Genomic DNA, 13969 nt, shown 5'->3' on the forward strand with positions numbered 1-13969 from the left:
AAATAAGCTCTGTGCCCTGTTTCTTCAGCTTCATACTAACTAATGCTGCACCGGAAGAGACTGTCGCAGCGACTCAGAGTTGAAAGGTCATCAACGTCACGTCAAGCTAGCAGGTGAAGAAGCTTGTCCTATTTATTGTAGAAAATGTCAAATACAGAAGAAGACACGGAGCTGCCTACTCCATGTGTGCTCATCACGAGCTGTGACGGTGGTTTTAAAGAAGAAGAGCTGATAAAACGTAAGTTTAGCTGAACACAACGTCCATGATTTTGAAAACAGGCTAACGCTGAACGAAGCTAACTTACTCTTAGCACAACAGGTGACATTTGGTAGCGCATGCATATTGTTAATACAGGTCGACATCTACGCTGTCCGAGGTTGTCAAGCTAGGATGCATTTTTTTTTGTGGGGCAGGTATAAAAACGACAAAGGTAAGGCTGAAGGAGGTCACGTGCTTCTTATTTCAGCAGCTAGCGTTGATTAACTTAGTGTAACGTAATGTCTCTCTTTGTATGCGTGGTTTATAACGAACGTATTCTTGCCTCTAGAGATCCTCAGTTCGAAGACTTTGCCTGAGCCGATCAAACAAGAAGAAACAGTAGCCTGGTATCCATGGACCATCAACAACAAATATTATACAGCGGACGTCAGGCTATGCGTTGTGCCGAGCACTTTTCACATGTCATCAGAGATTGCCCAGTCCATGCAGGCTTTCATCGCTTATTTTGACAGCACAGTGGTACGTGACCTAAGAATATGCTGCGGTTTGAGAATCTCAACAGTGATGCACTGTGATTAATGTGTATTGCATGTGCATGGTGTTTGCAGAAGGATGGTCTGGAAAAAATACTTCCTTGGATATCAGTGGTGGAAGATCTTGCTCCAGAGGTGCTCATTCTGGTGTGTGAAAGAGTCAGTGAAAATGGTTAGTTCCCCCCTGCTCTTAATGGTGTCTGTTAGCTTGCACAAAGCACTTGAATACGACATTGAAGAGTACAATATGGCGTCTGAAATTCTATTTTGTTTTCAAGGGGTCAGCAGACATGAAGCACAACAGTGGTGTTTGGCTCATGCCTTCGAGCTGGTGGAGCTCAATCCTCAGGAGTTGCCAGATGAGGATGGTGAGTTTTACAGACGGCAGACATTCAAATGACACGGCGTACAGTTATATTTTCATTCTTTATAGTATGCATTGTTTTGTAGTCATTCACACTGTCTTTGTTGCCTTATCAGATGACTTTCCAGAATCCACAGGAGTAAAGAGAATTGTCCAGGCTCTCAATGCCAACGTGTGGACAAGTGTGGAGATGAAGGATGGTGAGATGGCATCACTGATAGTTACCTCCTGCACTTTCCCCTGACTTATTTCATTCAGCTCTGTGCATGAACGGTATGTGACAGAGTATATCTCTATCTGATAGGGCACAATCAGGGCTTCGGTCTGATGAGCAGTTTGGTTGCCGCCAGACACAACAACCCACACAGCTGTCAAGATCCACAGGTCAGTGGCAATTTTGTTGTGATCATTTTCACTTACTTACATCGTACTTTAATTTATAGTTGTGTTTTTTTGATGTGTTGTTACTTCTTTCTTGTGTATCATCAATCCGTTTTCATTTAAACGTGCCAGTTGTTTGACGAGGCATGCTAACGCTAGCTCCTTTTCTGTGGCAGTCTTCCAGCGTGCCAGTAGAGGGTTCACGTGTGAGTGAGGAGACTAACAATACAGGGAGTAGCGCAAACACAGACACACAGGGAGACCAAGTTGTTGGTAAGTGAACAACCCTTGATTCAAAATCTGTTTTTGCTAACCATAACGGATTAAGTATGTTCACCCAAAACATGAATGTCTTGATGATTGGAGGCGACATTTAATGCTCACTTGTGTTCATTCCCTCAGATGCAATGACTGATTTGGACATTCAGGAACTCGCCAACCTCACGGCTGGAGATGCAGATGTGGATAACTTTGAACGTCTCTTTACCAAATTAAAAGAGATGAAAGGTAATTGAGGAATGAAAAGGGAACGCACAACTTTGTCGGCAAAAACTGTTTCAGCCATTTTTTACTTTTACAGCTGATGGCATTTATGATGTTTTTGGTTTTTTTGATTTTCAACCTGCAGACAAAGCTTCTTCATTACCTCATGAGCAGAGAAAGGTTCATGCAGAGAAGGTAAGCGACTGTATTTACCCCTGGTTACAAGACACCAAGGACCTGTATGAACAGTGCATCACAAACCAATAACATTATCTTCACAACCTCGCCTCCTTGTTAGTCAATAAGTTGTGTGGGTGAAACATGTTTAAAGTCTAGTATCGAGGATTTACACTAAATCTACTTTCCAGGTAGCAAAAGCGTTTTGGATGGCCATTGGTGGTGACGATGATGAGATAGACGGGTTGTCATCGGGAGAGGAAAGCTAAAAGCATATACCTGTGACTCAAGTCTTTTCTCCTGGCCCTCCTCCTTTTCCTGGGGCTCCCACAAGATCCGGCGCCCTTGGACATGCTTCGTTCACCTGGAAAGTGGAGATGCTTACAGATGGTACTGTAGGCATAGTCATATTTAGAAACTTTTGATTTTTAAAATGAAATGATTGCAATACTGGCGTCTAGTGAGAAGCCGTTGAGCATTTTGATTGGGGAGATTAGTGATCCCCGGGGTCCCTCTCTCTCTATGAGCCCAGAGTGAACCGCAACACATGGTGTTGCAGGTGGAAAAACTAAAGTTATGTGGGCTTTAATTTAATTTGATGTCCCTTAGGTACAAGTGTCACATATATTTGAAAGTGACATAATGTGCCTTATCCCTGTAAGAGTTGTAAGACGTTTAATGCACATTCTGTTGAATCAACATAAAGACTTGTGATTTCATTTTTTTATGCTCCTTTGTGTGTTTGTGGTGCATTTGTTGTAAACACAAGACTGTTGCACTAGACGGGTACGTACAGGTCATCTAGTGCTTATTAAGAAAAGTATGCAGACAAAAAGATACACACCTGTATGCAGAATAAAATGATCAGTCGCAGTGCTGTATTGGACATTCTGATGTTTTTGAAATATTTTGTCTCCTTTACATTTGTGGAGCAGAAATAAAACATAACAGCTTACAATATGCCATCAAACAAAATACCATAAAGTACGGCCACGTTAGCTTTACAACGGTAGCATTAATTACAGGACAGTAATATTTGACTGCATTCCTGTAAAGGCATTTCTATTTTTCCTGTCGCTGTGTATTGAGTCATGGTTTAAAAGAAATGACTTGAAATCATTTTACTCAGTTGAAATTCCTTAAATCTTCACAGATAAAACAATGGTCATTTGAGAACAAATATTAGGCTACATGGGGAAAAAAAACATGTACATAAGACTTGGAACAGAAAACTAAGAACATCAAGGAACTCAAGTACTGATACAGAACTAGCAACTATACCTAACGCACTGTAGTACACAGTATTTCAGTTTAGCACCTTGTAAATGTTTTAAATAGATTACATGGTGACTTAGTCTTAAGTGCAGGATAAACACGGCTTCATCGGCAATGACAGCGAGCATATTACACATGCCTTATACTGTAGCAATGTACATGTACTATACAGTATTTACTAGACAAGCAATTACCACTAGAACTAAAGCATTACACTGATCAACACAGTCAGTTGGAAGTGCATCATTTACCCACAAGGAGCAGAGTGTACTATTGGGCTACCAGTTGGTAATATGTGACAAGACTTGCATTTATGTTTTTACCCTTTAAGCCATCGATGGTTGAGCCACTGGCGCACCCTTCACACAGAAATCACATGGGTGCCTGAATTCAACCAGTTCACTATGATCACTCACACTGTACGTCGTACTCTTTGTCCCTGTAACAGTAATAGCTGGTGCAGTAATTCTATGCGTCACACTTAAGTTGACCCGCGTTAGAAAAGCCTGCATTGAAGCCCGGCCACGTCTTTCTGTGAATCTACTCATGCCAGAGGTCAGTTGGGTCCACTGTTTCAAGCACTGCATGACTACGAGAAATCACAAGCTATAAATATTTATGTACAATCATATCGAGGCAATAAAAAAAATATATTCCCATGCAGGACAGTATGCAAAAATAACTTAGAAAATGTCTTTCACTGAGCAAAATAGTTCTCATACAAGGGTGCTAATGTCTATATTTTGTTTAAAATAGATAAAATACCAATTATATGATCAATCAGATAATTGACACTTATGGGAAAAGTACGTTGTACTTAAGATATTAATTAAATATATTCTATTTAATCACTACTCAGAATGACATTTTTCATGTTAATTCATGGTTCAATTGATAAATAAGCCTAATTCAGTGATCACACAGAGTGGTACTGGGACACTGAAACAGCAGTGATGACAGCACGTTTGAGCTAATTCATAGAATCTCAAATGTTTTGAAACATGTTAAAAAGGTGACCAAGCTGAAACTGTGCCGTAACTTCAACTTGGGAAGCAAACATTTCAATCAATGACAACACTTGAGCATAGACATGATGTCTGAATGAATAATGAAGAAAATGTGGTTCGTCCCATTGCAAATACCCTGTGGCTGACCGTTGAACACAAAATGTAAAAGTCCTAAAATAACCATCGAATGGAGACATTAAATGGTACTGAGGAAAGTGCTATACATGTGAGGTGAAATGTTAACAGACAGCGAGGGAGGAGAGTGATCTTTTGATTTGATGAATAGTGTCTCCTTCCTTATTATGCTCGACGTTTCCTATGTGGTTTGTGGATACGCGTTTGTGTTTGTGTGGAGGGGAAGCGTGTGCTGCTCCTAGGACACACTGGAGCAGTGGATGCTGGGAGAGCCCATCTGTGTGAGAACCTTGTCCAGCCACTGCAAAGGGCCGTTGAGATGCAGTTCTATCCAGCAGGGGGTGCTGGTCACTGTCTGACGTCTGCAGGGTACAGAGGAGTCTTGATTATAATCAATGCAAAGATACCGCCTGCTTGTCTTAGTTGAATTAGCACCGACACTGAAGCAAACTCGACAGACTATTTCTGAAGTCATTCAAATTTCTATCAAAAATGTTTGGTGCCAGAAATATAACACCAGTGGGATTCCCCTTTGCTAAAAGGGTGTCTGAAATGCATTCACCTCCCACTCCATGTCCCCCTCACGAATGCATGCCTGCTGCATTCTTCCTCTGTTACTCAACCCTCTCTTGCCGACTCACAGCAGCACCCTCCCCCAATCTCCCTCTTTCTCCTCTCCAAGTCTGCTACCGTCTTTGCACAACACCCCTTCATTTGTTTCACCCCTAAAGCTGACGTACATTATCCTGAGCATAAACAGAAAAGCCCTCTCACATTTTCTGAAGCACAACAGTAAATGAAATGTTGACTGATAACTTTAAACCGACAGGGACCATGGCAACAGCACCACCTTGGAAAGCTGAAATACGAGCAGCTAATTGAACACTTAACCATTGATGGGCTTTGTACACAAGTGATGAAAAACAACAACGCAGCAGGTAAAGTATCGCTGTGAGAAGGGAAAAGTACACAGCGTGTCTGGTCTTGGCTGTAAACAGCTTTATTTTTTTATGTGTCTGCAGAATGACGTCTTCTGTTGCTGCCTTTGCTTGTACTGGAAACTAGCTCACTGAAAAATGGCTCCGACATGGCATCTCAAGCACATCATGATATATATTTGTCTTAGTAACTTACGCTGGCACAAACATTTAAACATTAACTGGTTGACCAACGCCTTATACCCTTTGTCACTTAAATACAAATTGTGTTCATGTCAGAAACAAATATAATGCATTGATATAATTTAAGTGTCTTAATTAGTTTGAAATGTATTCATTTACCTGTACTCAGCTCCCCAACCCTTGACAAAACTCATGCGAATGGTGCACATTCTGGTGAGCTGGTAGACGGCCTCAAAGCCCTGGTTGACCGACTGGGCCAGCAGAGCAGCAAACTCCTGGTTGTTGAAGATCTTCAGGTTGCAGCCTGCAAAAAAAAAAAAAGATGACGAGGAGGAGGAGCAGTGAGAACTCAATAGATTTCAGTATCGATGGAGCATTAGATCTCAGTTGTGTGCTGGTCATTTTACCCCTGAAGGCTTCATGTGTTTTGTGTGCATCCTCTCATGCTCACCTGGAGGTATTTTGCAGACAGTGGCGGGATGCCAGCCGTAGCGCTGGTTGCAGTTAGGACTCTGGACAAAGATGGCGCTGTCACTGAGACACTCTGCGAACACCTCTCCTCCAATGTAGTACAACCTCACGCCCCGTCCTGGAGAAGGGAGGGGAAAAAGGGAGACGATTGTCACTCAGCTACCTGCTGATTCTGGCGAGTGCAAATATAAAAAGGTCAAGTTAGATCAGAGCTTATGAAGTCCCTGTGGAATACAATGAGTACCTATGTGTCTGCGTGTGAGCTCTACTGCGGAGTTGCGGTTGACGTTGGACAGCAAGCCCAAACAGAAGCGCTCAGAGTTGGATGGGTCTGTAAATCCATCCACAGTGAGGGAGGGCTGGGAGGCATGGAAGGTCTCTCCTACACGCTGGTTCAGCTCATAGTAGGAGATCGAGCACCAGAAGGCAGACTCGCAGTACGTCACAGGTTGTAGGTCTGTGTGAGCACAGGGTGGGGGTTAGCTGGAGACACATTAGCTGAGATACAAGTTTCAGTGAGGTCCATGAGGAAACCATTAAAGAAATCAAGGGAACAGGTACTGCTTTGTTGTCAAACAAACCATTTGATTGTGAAGATGCACTCCGCTGATAAAAGTTCCCCTTTGATTTCTCTTCAAAAGCTCTTTCCCACGACCCCCAGCCAGGAATGGCTGAGACACGACGTACATATTTATGTTTTTAACAATGACCTCCTGGTGGCTTTCCACATAGATAGAATAACCTGGCAACCGGATATTATTATTATTGCATTACCTTGAGCTGTCTGATACTGGCCTTTCCGCACATGTCGTATGTTGTACAGATTGTAAAAACCCCTGAGGCAGATTTGTAATATTGAGCTATACAAATTGAATTGAATTGACGAAAATGTAATAAGACAGTCATTTTTGGATTACCGACTTGTTCATGTCCATGAGCAAAGACAGAGGAGAGAAATTATACAGATAACATGTCTAATACAGTGCAGCTGCAGAGGAAAGCCATCCTCCTATCAGAGAGCGAGTGAATGAGTAAACAAGGAAGTAAGTTCGGACACTATATTTACAATTAGTAAAATAATTAATTAATGACAGATATTTAAATTTGATATCATATGCCAGTTTGGTGGGTAAAGGCCAGGCTATAAGCAGTATTATACCTTACATATCGTCATTGCTACCAACCAGATAAGTGCACATTATATACCATTTGCTTTTGCTTACCAAGACTACTGTTTGCGGGTGACACAGGATTGGGTGACAGGCTGGGTGAACCTGAAACAGAGCGGTGATAGAAGTTTGGTTCATGATCCAGATACGGCATCATTAGAAGAGTATGGGCTTGAATTGTGTTTGCTTTTATGTGACTCACCTGTGTCCATGCTGAGCTGGTGATCATTTGTCTCACCATCCTCACTCAGATACCCCGGTGGTGGAGTTTCTATAACGTACAAACACAGATTAAGAACACACTCTTAGTCTCATCCTTTCAAAAGGTTTGACATGTTTTTGTAAAGTAATGAATGCTTTACAGCCATTTGTTGTGAGTAAATTTAAGGCCAATCTTGAACTTTACAGGCAGAAATATCAACTCAACCAGCATTTTCATCCAGTCAAGTTCCCCTTTGTTTGAAATGATCCGACAATAACCAAATCGTGAGAATAAAAGTTGACAGACTTTTTACCTCTGTATTCAGAAATAGTGTTTCTCACCAGGAATATAGTTACTCTGGGGCTCAATGCCAGCGGGAAAGTTGGTGTTCTCCGGGATGGATGGACTGTAGTCATCCAGTGGTGGAAACTCTGCAGGGATATCTGTATGGCGTGGGACCAGGACAGGAGGCAAGACTGGAGAGACACACAGATACTTTCATGAAGGACCAGTTCAGTCCTGTATGAAGTACGGAAAAAGCATTATTCTAAACACAGTCATTTGGATCACGTAGCAATTAACGGCACTCACTTGGCGTCTCCACCCTCTGGTAGTGGTAGGGGTTGACGCAGACTTCATCCTTCTTGGTGTGGAAGGCATATTCACAGTGGTCGACAGCCCTCAGCTCATGGTGGGACTGCAGGTCTGGCCAGCGCCACAAGCGACAGTAGATGACATGAGGAAGACCTTTTCTGTGAGAGACCTGGAGACGCCCATCTAAAGATCTGATGGTAGTGGTACATAAAGATTCAATTTCATCAATCACTGTGTTGACCTGCTCTATGCTTCGACTATTACGTTTTTGAATCATAAGATACAACCTGTAACAGGTTATCTTGTTCCATGTGGATCAACATTTACTAAGGGCAGAAACCCAAAGCATTTGACTAACGTCAGACCAGAAAAAAAAATGCGCTTTTTAATGCTTTTTCATTTACCGTTTCAAAATAATGTAAGCATGAAAGAACGTATTTTATGCCAACCTATCGCTCAGCCCACACAGGAGCACCGGTTAGAGAAATATCAGCTGGCTAAACCATCATGACCCCAAACGCCAAATACTCATTTAGGAAAAGAAACAAAATGCTAGCTACAACGTCTTCGGTCTCAGCGATGTCAAAGGCAAAAGTTGTCGAATCGAACCCGCAAAGTGGAGATTTAATTATGATGTGATACAGTCAAACTATGAAGTTAAAATTGTGATTGTATAAAAAGAGAGCGGTGAGACCTTTGCACAAAAAGAGTACGTTACTGTGAAGTGTAAGATCTTATATAATGCATATATATTGGGACTGTAACAGATCCTGGATCGCTCCCCTCACATGGAGTCCAGTGTGGTGATGGCATTTTTCCCCCTTGAACTCCACAACAGTTAAGCTCATTGTTGAGCTGTCAGATTAGAAACATATGGTTCTCATTCTCTACCACGGCTTGGCCTCCTGTGAAGTACGTCACAGAGGACTTGGCTTTCAAGAAAGAAGTTAAAGCTAGCTTGGTGCTAGTTTCAAGGTGACCAACAATGCAACTTACAGTATCAAACCTAAATATCATAATTTCTAATAACAATATACAGTACTAGGCGGATGACATCTCGAAATCTCAACATTACAATTAGACTTATTTTAGCCTCAGAGGGAATACGGTGCATGGCAATCACATTCGAAATTAAATTTTTTTGTTTACTGGGCATGATTAAACTTTAAAAAAAGAATAGATAACCTATTCACTTTTAGATCATTTCATATATAAACAGGCTTTGACAGAGTTTTCATCATAATTTAAAAAGAAGGCATAGCTACCTTAATGCAAAGAAGTTAAATGGGACCGAGAAAAGACACAGTACCAGTGAAGCAGGGTGATACTTAGAATAGTTGAAAACAACATCCAAACACACAGCACAGACCAGCGCGCTTTCAGACTACAGCAGTGACCAACACAAAAGAGATGGGTGGAGACTCATCATCCAGCATTGCCTCTTGTCTCTTTCTTTGAGTCAGCCGTCCCGTGCTTGTGCTGAGATTGGCCTGGACTATGTCCTGACCTGTCTCCCCCGAATTTGCCACGCTGACCATTCTAACACCCAGCTGGACTGAGGCAACACTCTTATTCACCAGAGGAAACAACAACTGTACATCAGCTAGCCAGGGATTCACCGGCATCTCAACACCAACGCAGTACCTCTTATCATGCGACGGTCCTGAGTGAGAGAGAAACCACCAACGGTTAAAGAGTTTGGTCTCAGAGCCAACGTCAGCCAGCACTTTGCATGACGTTACAGAATTAACAAGTGTGTATTGCCCAGTGCACTGATAAAACACTGTGTAAGGGGGGGATCTGGTAGGCTAACATTTTCACTATGCATACCACACACACACTGACAGCTGTTATTCTGTAAACCTACAGTCTCTAAACCCACGGAGATTGAACCACAATCCTAACAGTGGCCCACACCCTCCCTAGAGCCCGGAGCGAATTCTTAAGAATTGAGAAAAGGTTTTTAATGTTGGTTAACATCCACACTCTGACTTCTATACACACACCATGATGAAGGACTCCCAGTTTCATTTGCTGATTTAATATTCCTTGGGAAAAATTAAAACTTTAAAAGGATGCTTAACAATTAAAGAAGTCACTGAGGGTGTATTCTCGCTTCTTCTACACTATTACCAGTAGATCCAAGATCTGTACCTGCCTTATTCACACACACACACAAAAAAAGACTGAATTGCACATTATTTTGGTTCAACATCCAACCAAGTGAAAACATTTGATCGACATTTGTGACTTATTCAGACCACTGAGAATACAACAGTATGTGTGCACAGTTCTGCAGCACACCCCAAAAACTCGACCTCATACAGCAGTAACGTTACTGGTCTCGAGGGATGGGTATCCCACATGGAGAATCCCAAACCGAGCCCTTATTCCAGCTCTCCCAGAGTACACACACACACTCTAGTCTAAACATCCTCTGTGAGTCAGAAAACTGCTTCGCCAAACCACCCCTTCTGCTACTCATCACACGTGTGAACTGTGGACACACTTGTTTATGTAGCACTGACTGTACCGCAGGCGGCTACCATGTCAGCAGGAGAAACGTGCTTAGACAGTCTTTTAAAAGTTGCCCAGGCATTCGAGAAACACTGACTACACAATTATGTTGCTTACATTGCAGTTATAGGTTAACAGTCATGCTAGCTGTGCAAACTAACATCATGTGACACAACCTACTTCAATATAACGCGATGTGTTGATGGGCAGAATCGCATCAAATCTACTTACAATGTCGTTAACTTACATTAATAACACGAACTCAACTACCAAAGACACAACATAGTTTGCTATGTAACGTTTTCGGTATTTGAGACTGATAAAATGCAAATTGTCTGTTACCTATTTACACAACATAATGAAACATGTAAGGTGAAATGCAGGTTAAGTTTGCTTGTTAATGTTAGCCTTACTGTGTAGGATTGTGTTAGCTTAAATGTAGCAGCTAAAGCTACCTATAAATGCAATTAAACCCCTGCATCACACCTTTTATGTCCCCATTAATGCATTTGGTAATGAACCTGTCAATGTTGACAAGCCAACAAAGAAAATTGCTTCACTAACAAAACGCTTTTAATATTAGCTCAATTAACTAGCAAGCTACTTCGCTAACGTTAGCTATCGTTAGCTTGCCGTTTAACTAGCTAACTACGAGGCAGCTAGTTAGCTGTGTTGTTACCTGAGTATGGTTATGCATTTCGTGTTGATATTCTGTGTTGTGATGGCTTTTTCCAACTCCTCCAGCTGTCCCGTCTTTTTCAACTTCTTCACCAGACTCTTGACAGCCTTCTCGCACCATTTCTCCTCTTGCCCGTTCTGCTCTCCCTTCTTCCAGCCAAGGAGCCTCTTCACGATTGGAGGAGTGAACGGCAATATAGACATTTTTTTAAATTCAGCTTAGCGGTTAACAATTAGCTACAGTACACTGATTTAATTCCCAGAATTGCTAACATTACAGTGCTGCCGTTCCTATAACAACAACTGAGTTAGCTAGTTAGCTTAGCTAGATACACTCCCAGACAGACGAGTGGCTGGTCGCTGCCTGGGGGACTTAGCAGCAGCGGCTTGCGTCGCAGGTTAACTCCGACCGGAGTGGAGCAGCTCCTCCGCCAGCCAGGCTGTTTTTCTGCCCCTCCTCCTGCTCCTCGGTCAGCTGGTCTGTCTTCCACCTGTATCAACTGAGTGTGTCAAGAAGACATATCTCTATGTTTCTACACAATGCAATACCACCAGTAATTTAAACATTGTTAAATAGGGGGTAACACACAGCTAATTTCCAAGGCTTTAAGGGTTTTAAAGTCAAGGTAAAACAATTGAACAGTAAATCAACTAAACTATAATGCAGTAATAAAAGTAAACTACATTTACACCACTGGGTTTTGGTAATTTGCTTTTATTATTAATTCAGATGCAGTAGGCCTATGTTTACATTTACAGGTGTATTCATGCTGGCGGGTTATCAGTGATTCAAACCCTGTTTTATGCATCAACTAACTTGTGTCAAACTCAAGAGGCAATATATGGAGAGACATTTTTTTGTAATCAGAGATATGCCATCACTGAAAAGTGATCCAACACTTGCATTTACTGTGTCCATGAATAGAAGACCCCTTAGGAGTAATCCCTTTCATCCCCTCATAAAAGTGATTTGATTTCACCACTGATGCATCTTTCCAGAAATGGACGAGGGAGGTGACTTTGCATTCAGTTGTAGCCTATTTGGGGTTTAATGGTGTTATTGATAAGTGCACCCCATGGCTGCGGCCTCCAGTAAACAGCAGTGTGCCTGTGCTATAAATATCCCCACCCAGAACCAGCCCCCTTTCCTTCTCTCTATTTATAACCTCCATCAATGACTGCTGCCTATTTTTAACCAAGTATTTGGCATGGCCTCCTACTTCCTCCTTAAATAAATAGTATAGCTATCTTGGCAGTGGCCCCTGAAATTAATATTAAAGGACACTTCATGGCTCTTTGTTGAACAGTCAGTTGGTATGTGTGTCCAAAAGTATGCCCTATTCATAGGAATAATCATTGATGAACAGTGAAGGGCTTACGAGTGGGGCAGCAGCTAACGATTATTTTATAATGGATTAATCTGCTGATTGTTTTCTTGATTAATCAATTAATCATTTTGTCTCTAAAATGTCAGAAGATAATATAACTGACAAATAAGGTTGCCTGAAGCCAAGGAGCAGAATTTTCAGTCAGGCATGATTAAATTCAACTGAATGCACTTTACTGATATAATACATTTAATTTATTAATCGGGCTTAATAATGCTGACACATATTGATACATATGGACCAATAAAATGCTGTGTTTGTCAGTCAAATGACAGTGGAGGGTCGAAGTTGTTGCATATGACTCTTTACCAAGAGATTTGTTTAGTGTTTATCTTGAAAATACTGTTTAAGTAATATTGAAGCTGAAATGTCAATGGTAAAGTATTTGGTTTAGGAATAAGGCTGGAGAGCTTTCTTTCTTGTGTACTGAGGATCTGCTTCAGGGCCCGCACCTTTTACTGCTGGGGGACCCGAGCTGGACAGCTGGCGTGAAGAATTTCTGCATGTCTTTGTGTGTGTATGTGTGTAAGTGTGTGTGTGTGAGAGAGCGAGAGCGAGAGAGAGAGAGAGAGAGAGAGAGAGAGAGAGAGAGAGAGAGAGAGAGAGAGAGAGAGAGAGATTGAGAGAGAGAGAGAGAAATGGGGGGCTTGTAGTATGTGTCAGACACCGGGGCAGATGGGCCGCAGCAGGCAGGAGAAGGTCTTAGGGAAAGAGTGAAGAATAATTTTGGACAAAAGGCACGACGGCTGTGAATAAGTAATGACTGCAGACAATCTGATGGATAACAATGGCATTGTGATTGACCACTCAGGGGCTACGTGGGAAACAGGCAGGATGTGGTGCAGGGGCCTGATCAGCTGGGCTGCTGTCACAACAATACTTAGACAAGGATGGAGTAGCAATTAGAATAAATATGCCTTTTGTGTGTCCATATGGGCAAATTGTAGTGCCATTTTAAGTGTTATAAGACCACTGAATTCTTATATAAAGCTTTAAAATGACTAAGAATTGCAATGCAAGTATTCATCCAGTTGTGATCAGAGTTCTGCTAAACACCATTTTTATAGGATAAATGACAGCTTACAGAATTGTATGATTTAAAAAAAGAAAATCGGAGCTCCACAAACCTGTAATTGCCTCAGCAGCTAATTGCAGTGTGTTAGAATCAGACGTGGCTGTTCTGCACAGCCCAGAACGGGTGGGGTCAGGTTCTCCCTGCAATCTCTGCCTCCTTTTTAATCGTTCTTCACACTG

At 41.9% G+C, this 13969-nt stretch overlaps 2 protein-coding genes across 3 annotated transcripts; one reads left to right on the forward strand and one right to left on the reverse strand.

Moving 5' to 3' along the window:
- Positions 1-79: 79 nt before the first annotated feature.
- aagab (alpha and gamma adaptin binding protein) lies at positions 80-2890 on the forward strand. Of its 2 annotated transcripts, none has more exons than XM_079163328.1 (10): positions 80-238; positions 549-739; positions 829-925; positions 1032-1121; positions 1234-1317; positions 1422-1501; positions 1675-1771; positions 1901-2005; positions 2127-2176; positions 2350-2890. In XM_079163328.1, exons 1-10 carry the CDS (start codon positions 145-147, stop codon positions 2425-2427), a joined length of 966 nt encoding a protein of 321 aa, XP_079019454.1. In that variant the 5' UTR covers positions 80-144; the 3' UTR covers positions 2428-2890. The 2 variants fall into 2 exon arrangements, with proteins under 2 accessions (XP_079019454.1, XP_079019453.1); XM_079163327.1 differs by having other exon boundaries at positions 1901-2004; positions 2111-2176.
- smad3b (SMAD family member 3b) lies at positions 2652-11712 on the reverse strand. Its single transcript, XM_079163326.1, has 9 exons — positions 11329-11712; positions 8130-8323; positions 7880-8014; positions 7539-7607; positions 7391-7441; positions 6412-6624; positions 6148-6285; positions 5856-6000; positions 2652-4937 (listed from the first exon to the last, which is right to left on the reverse strand). Exons 1-9 carry the CDS (start codon positions 11529-11531, stop codon positions 4814-4816), a joined length of 1272 nt encoding a protein of 423 aa, XP_079019452.1. The 5' UTR covers positions 11532-11712; the 3' UTR covers positions 2652-4813.
- Positions 11713-13969: the final 2257 nt, after the last annotated feature.

This window comes from Pholis gunnellus (assembly GCF_910591455.1).
Source record: "Pholis gunnellus genome assembly, chromosome: 7".
Lineage (NCBI taxonomy): Eukaryota > Metazoa > Chordata > Actinopteri > Perciformes > Pholidae > Pholis > Pholis gunnellus.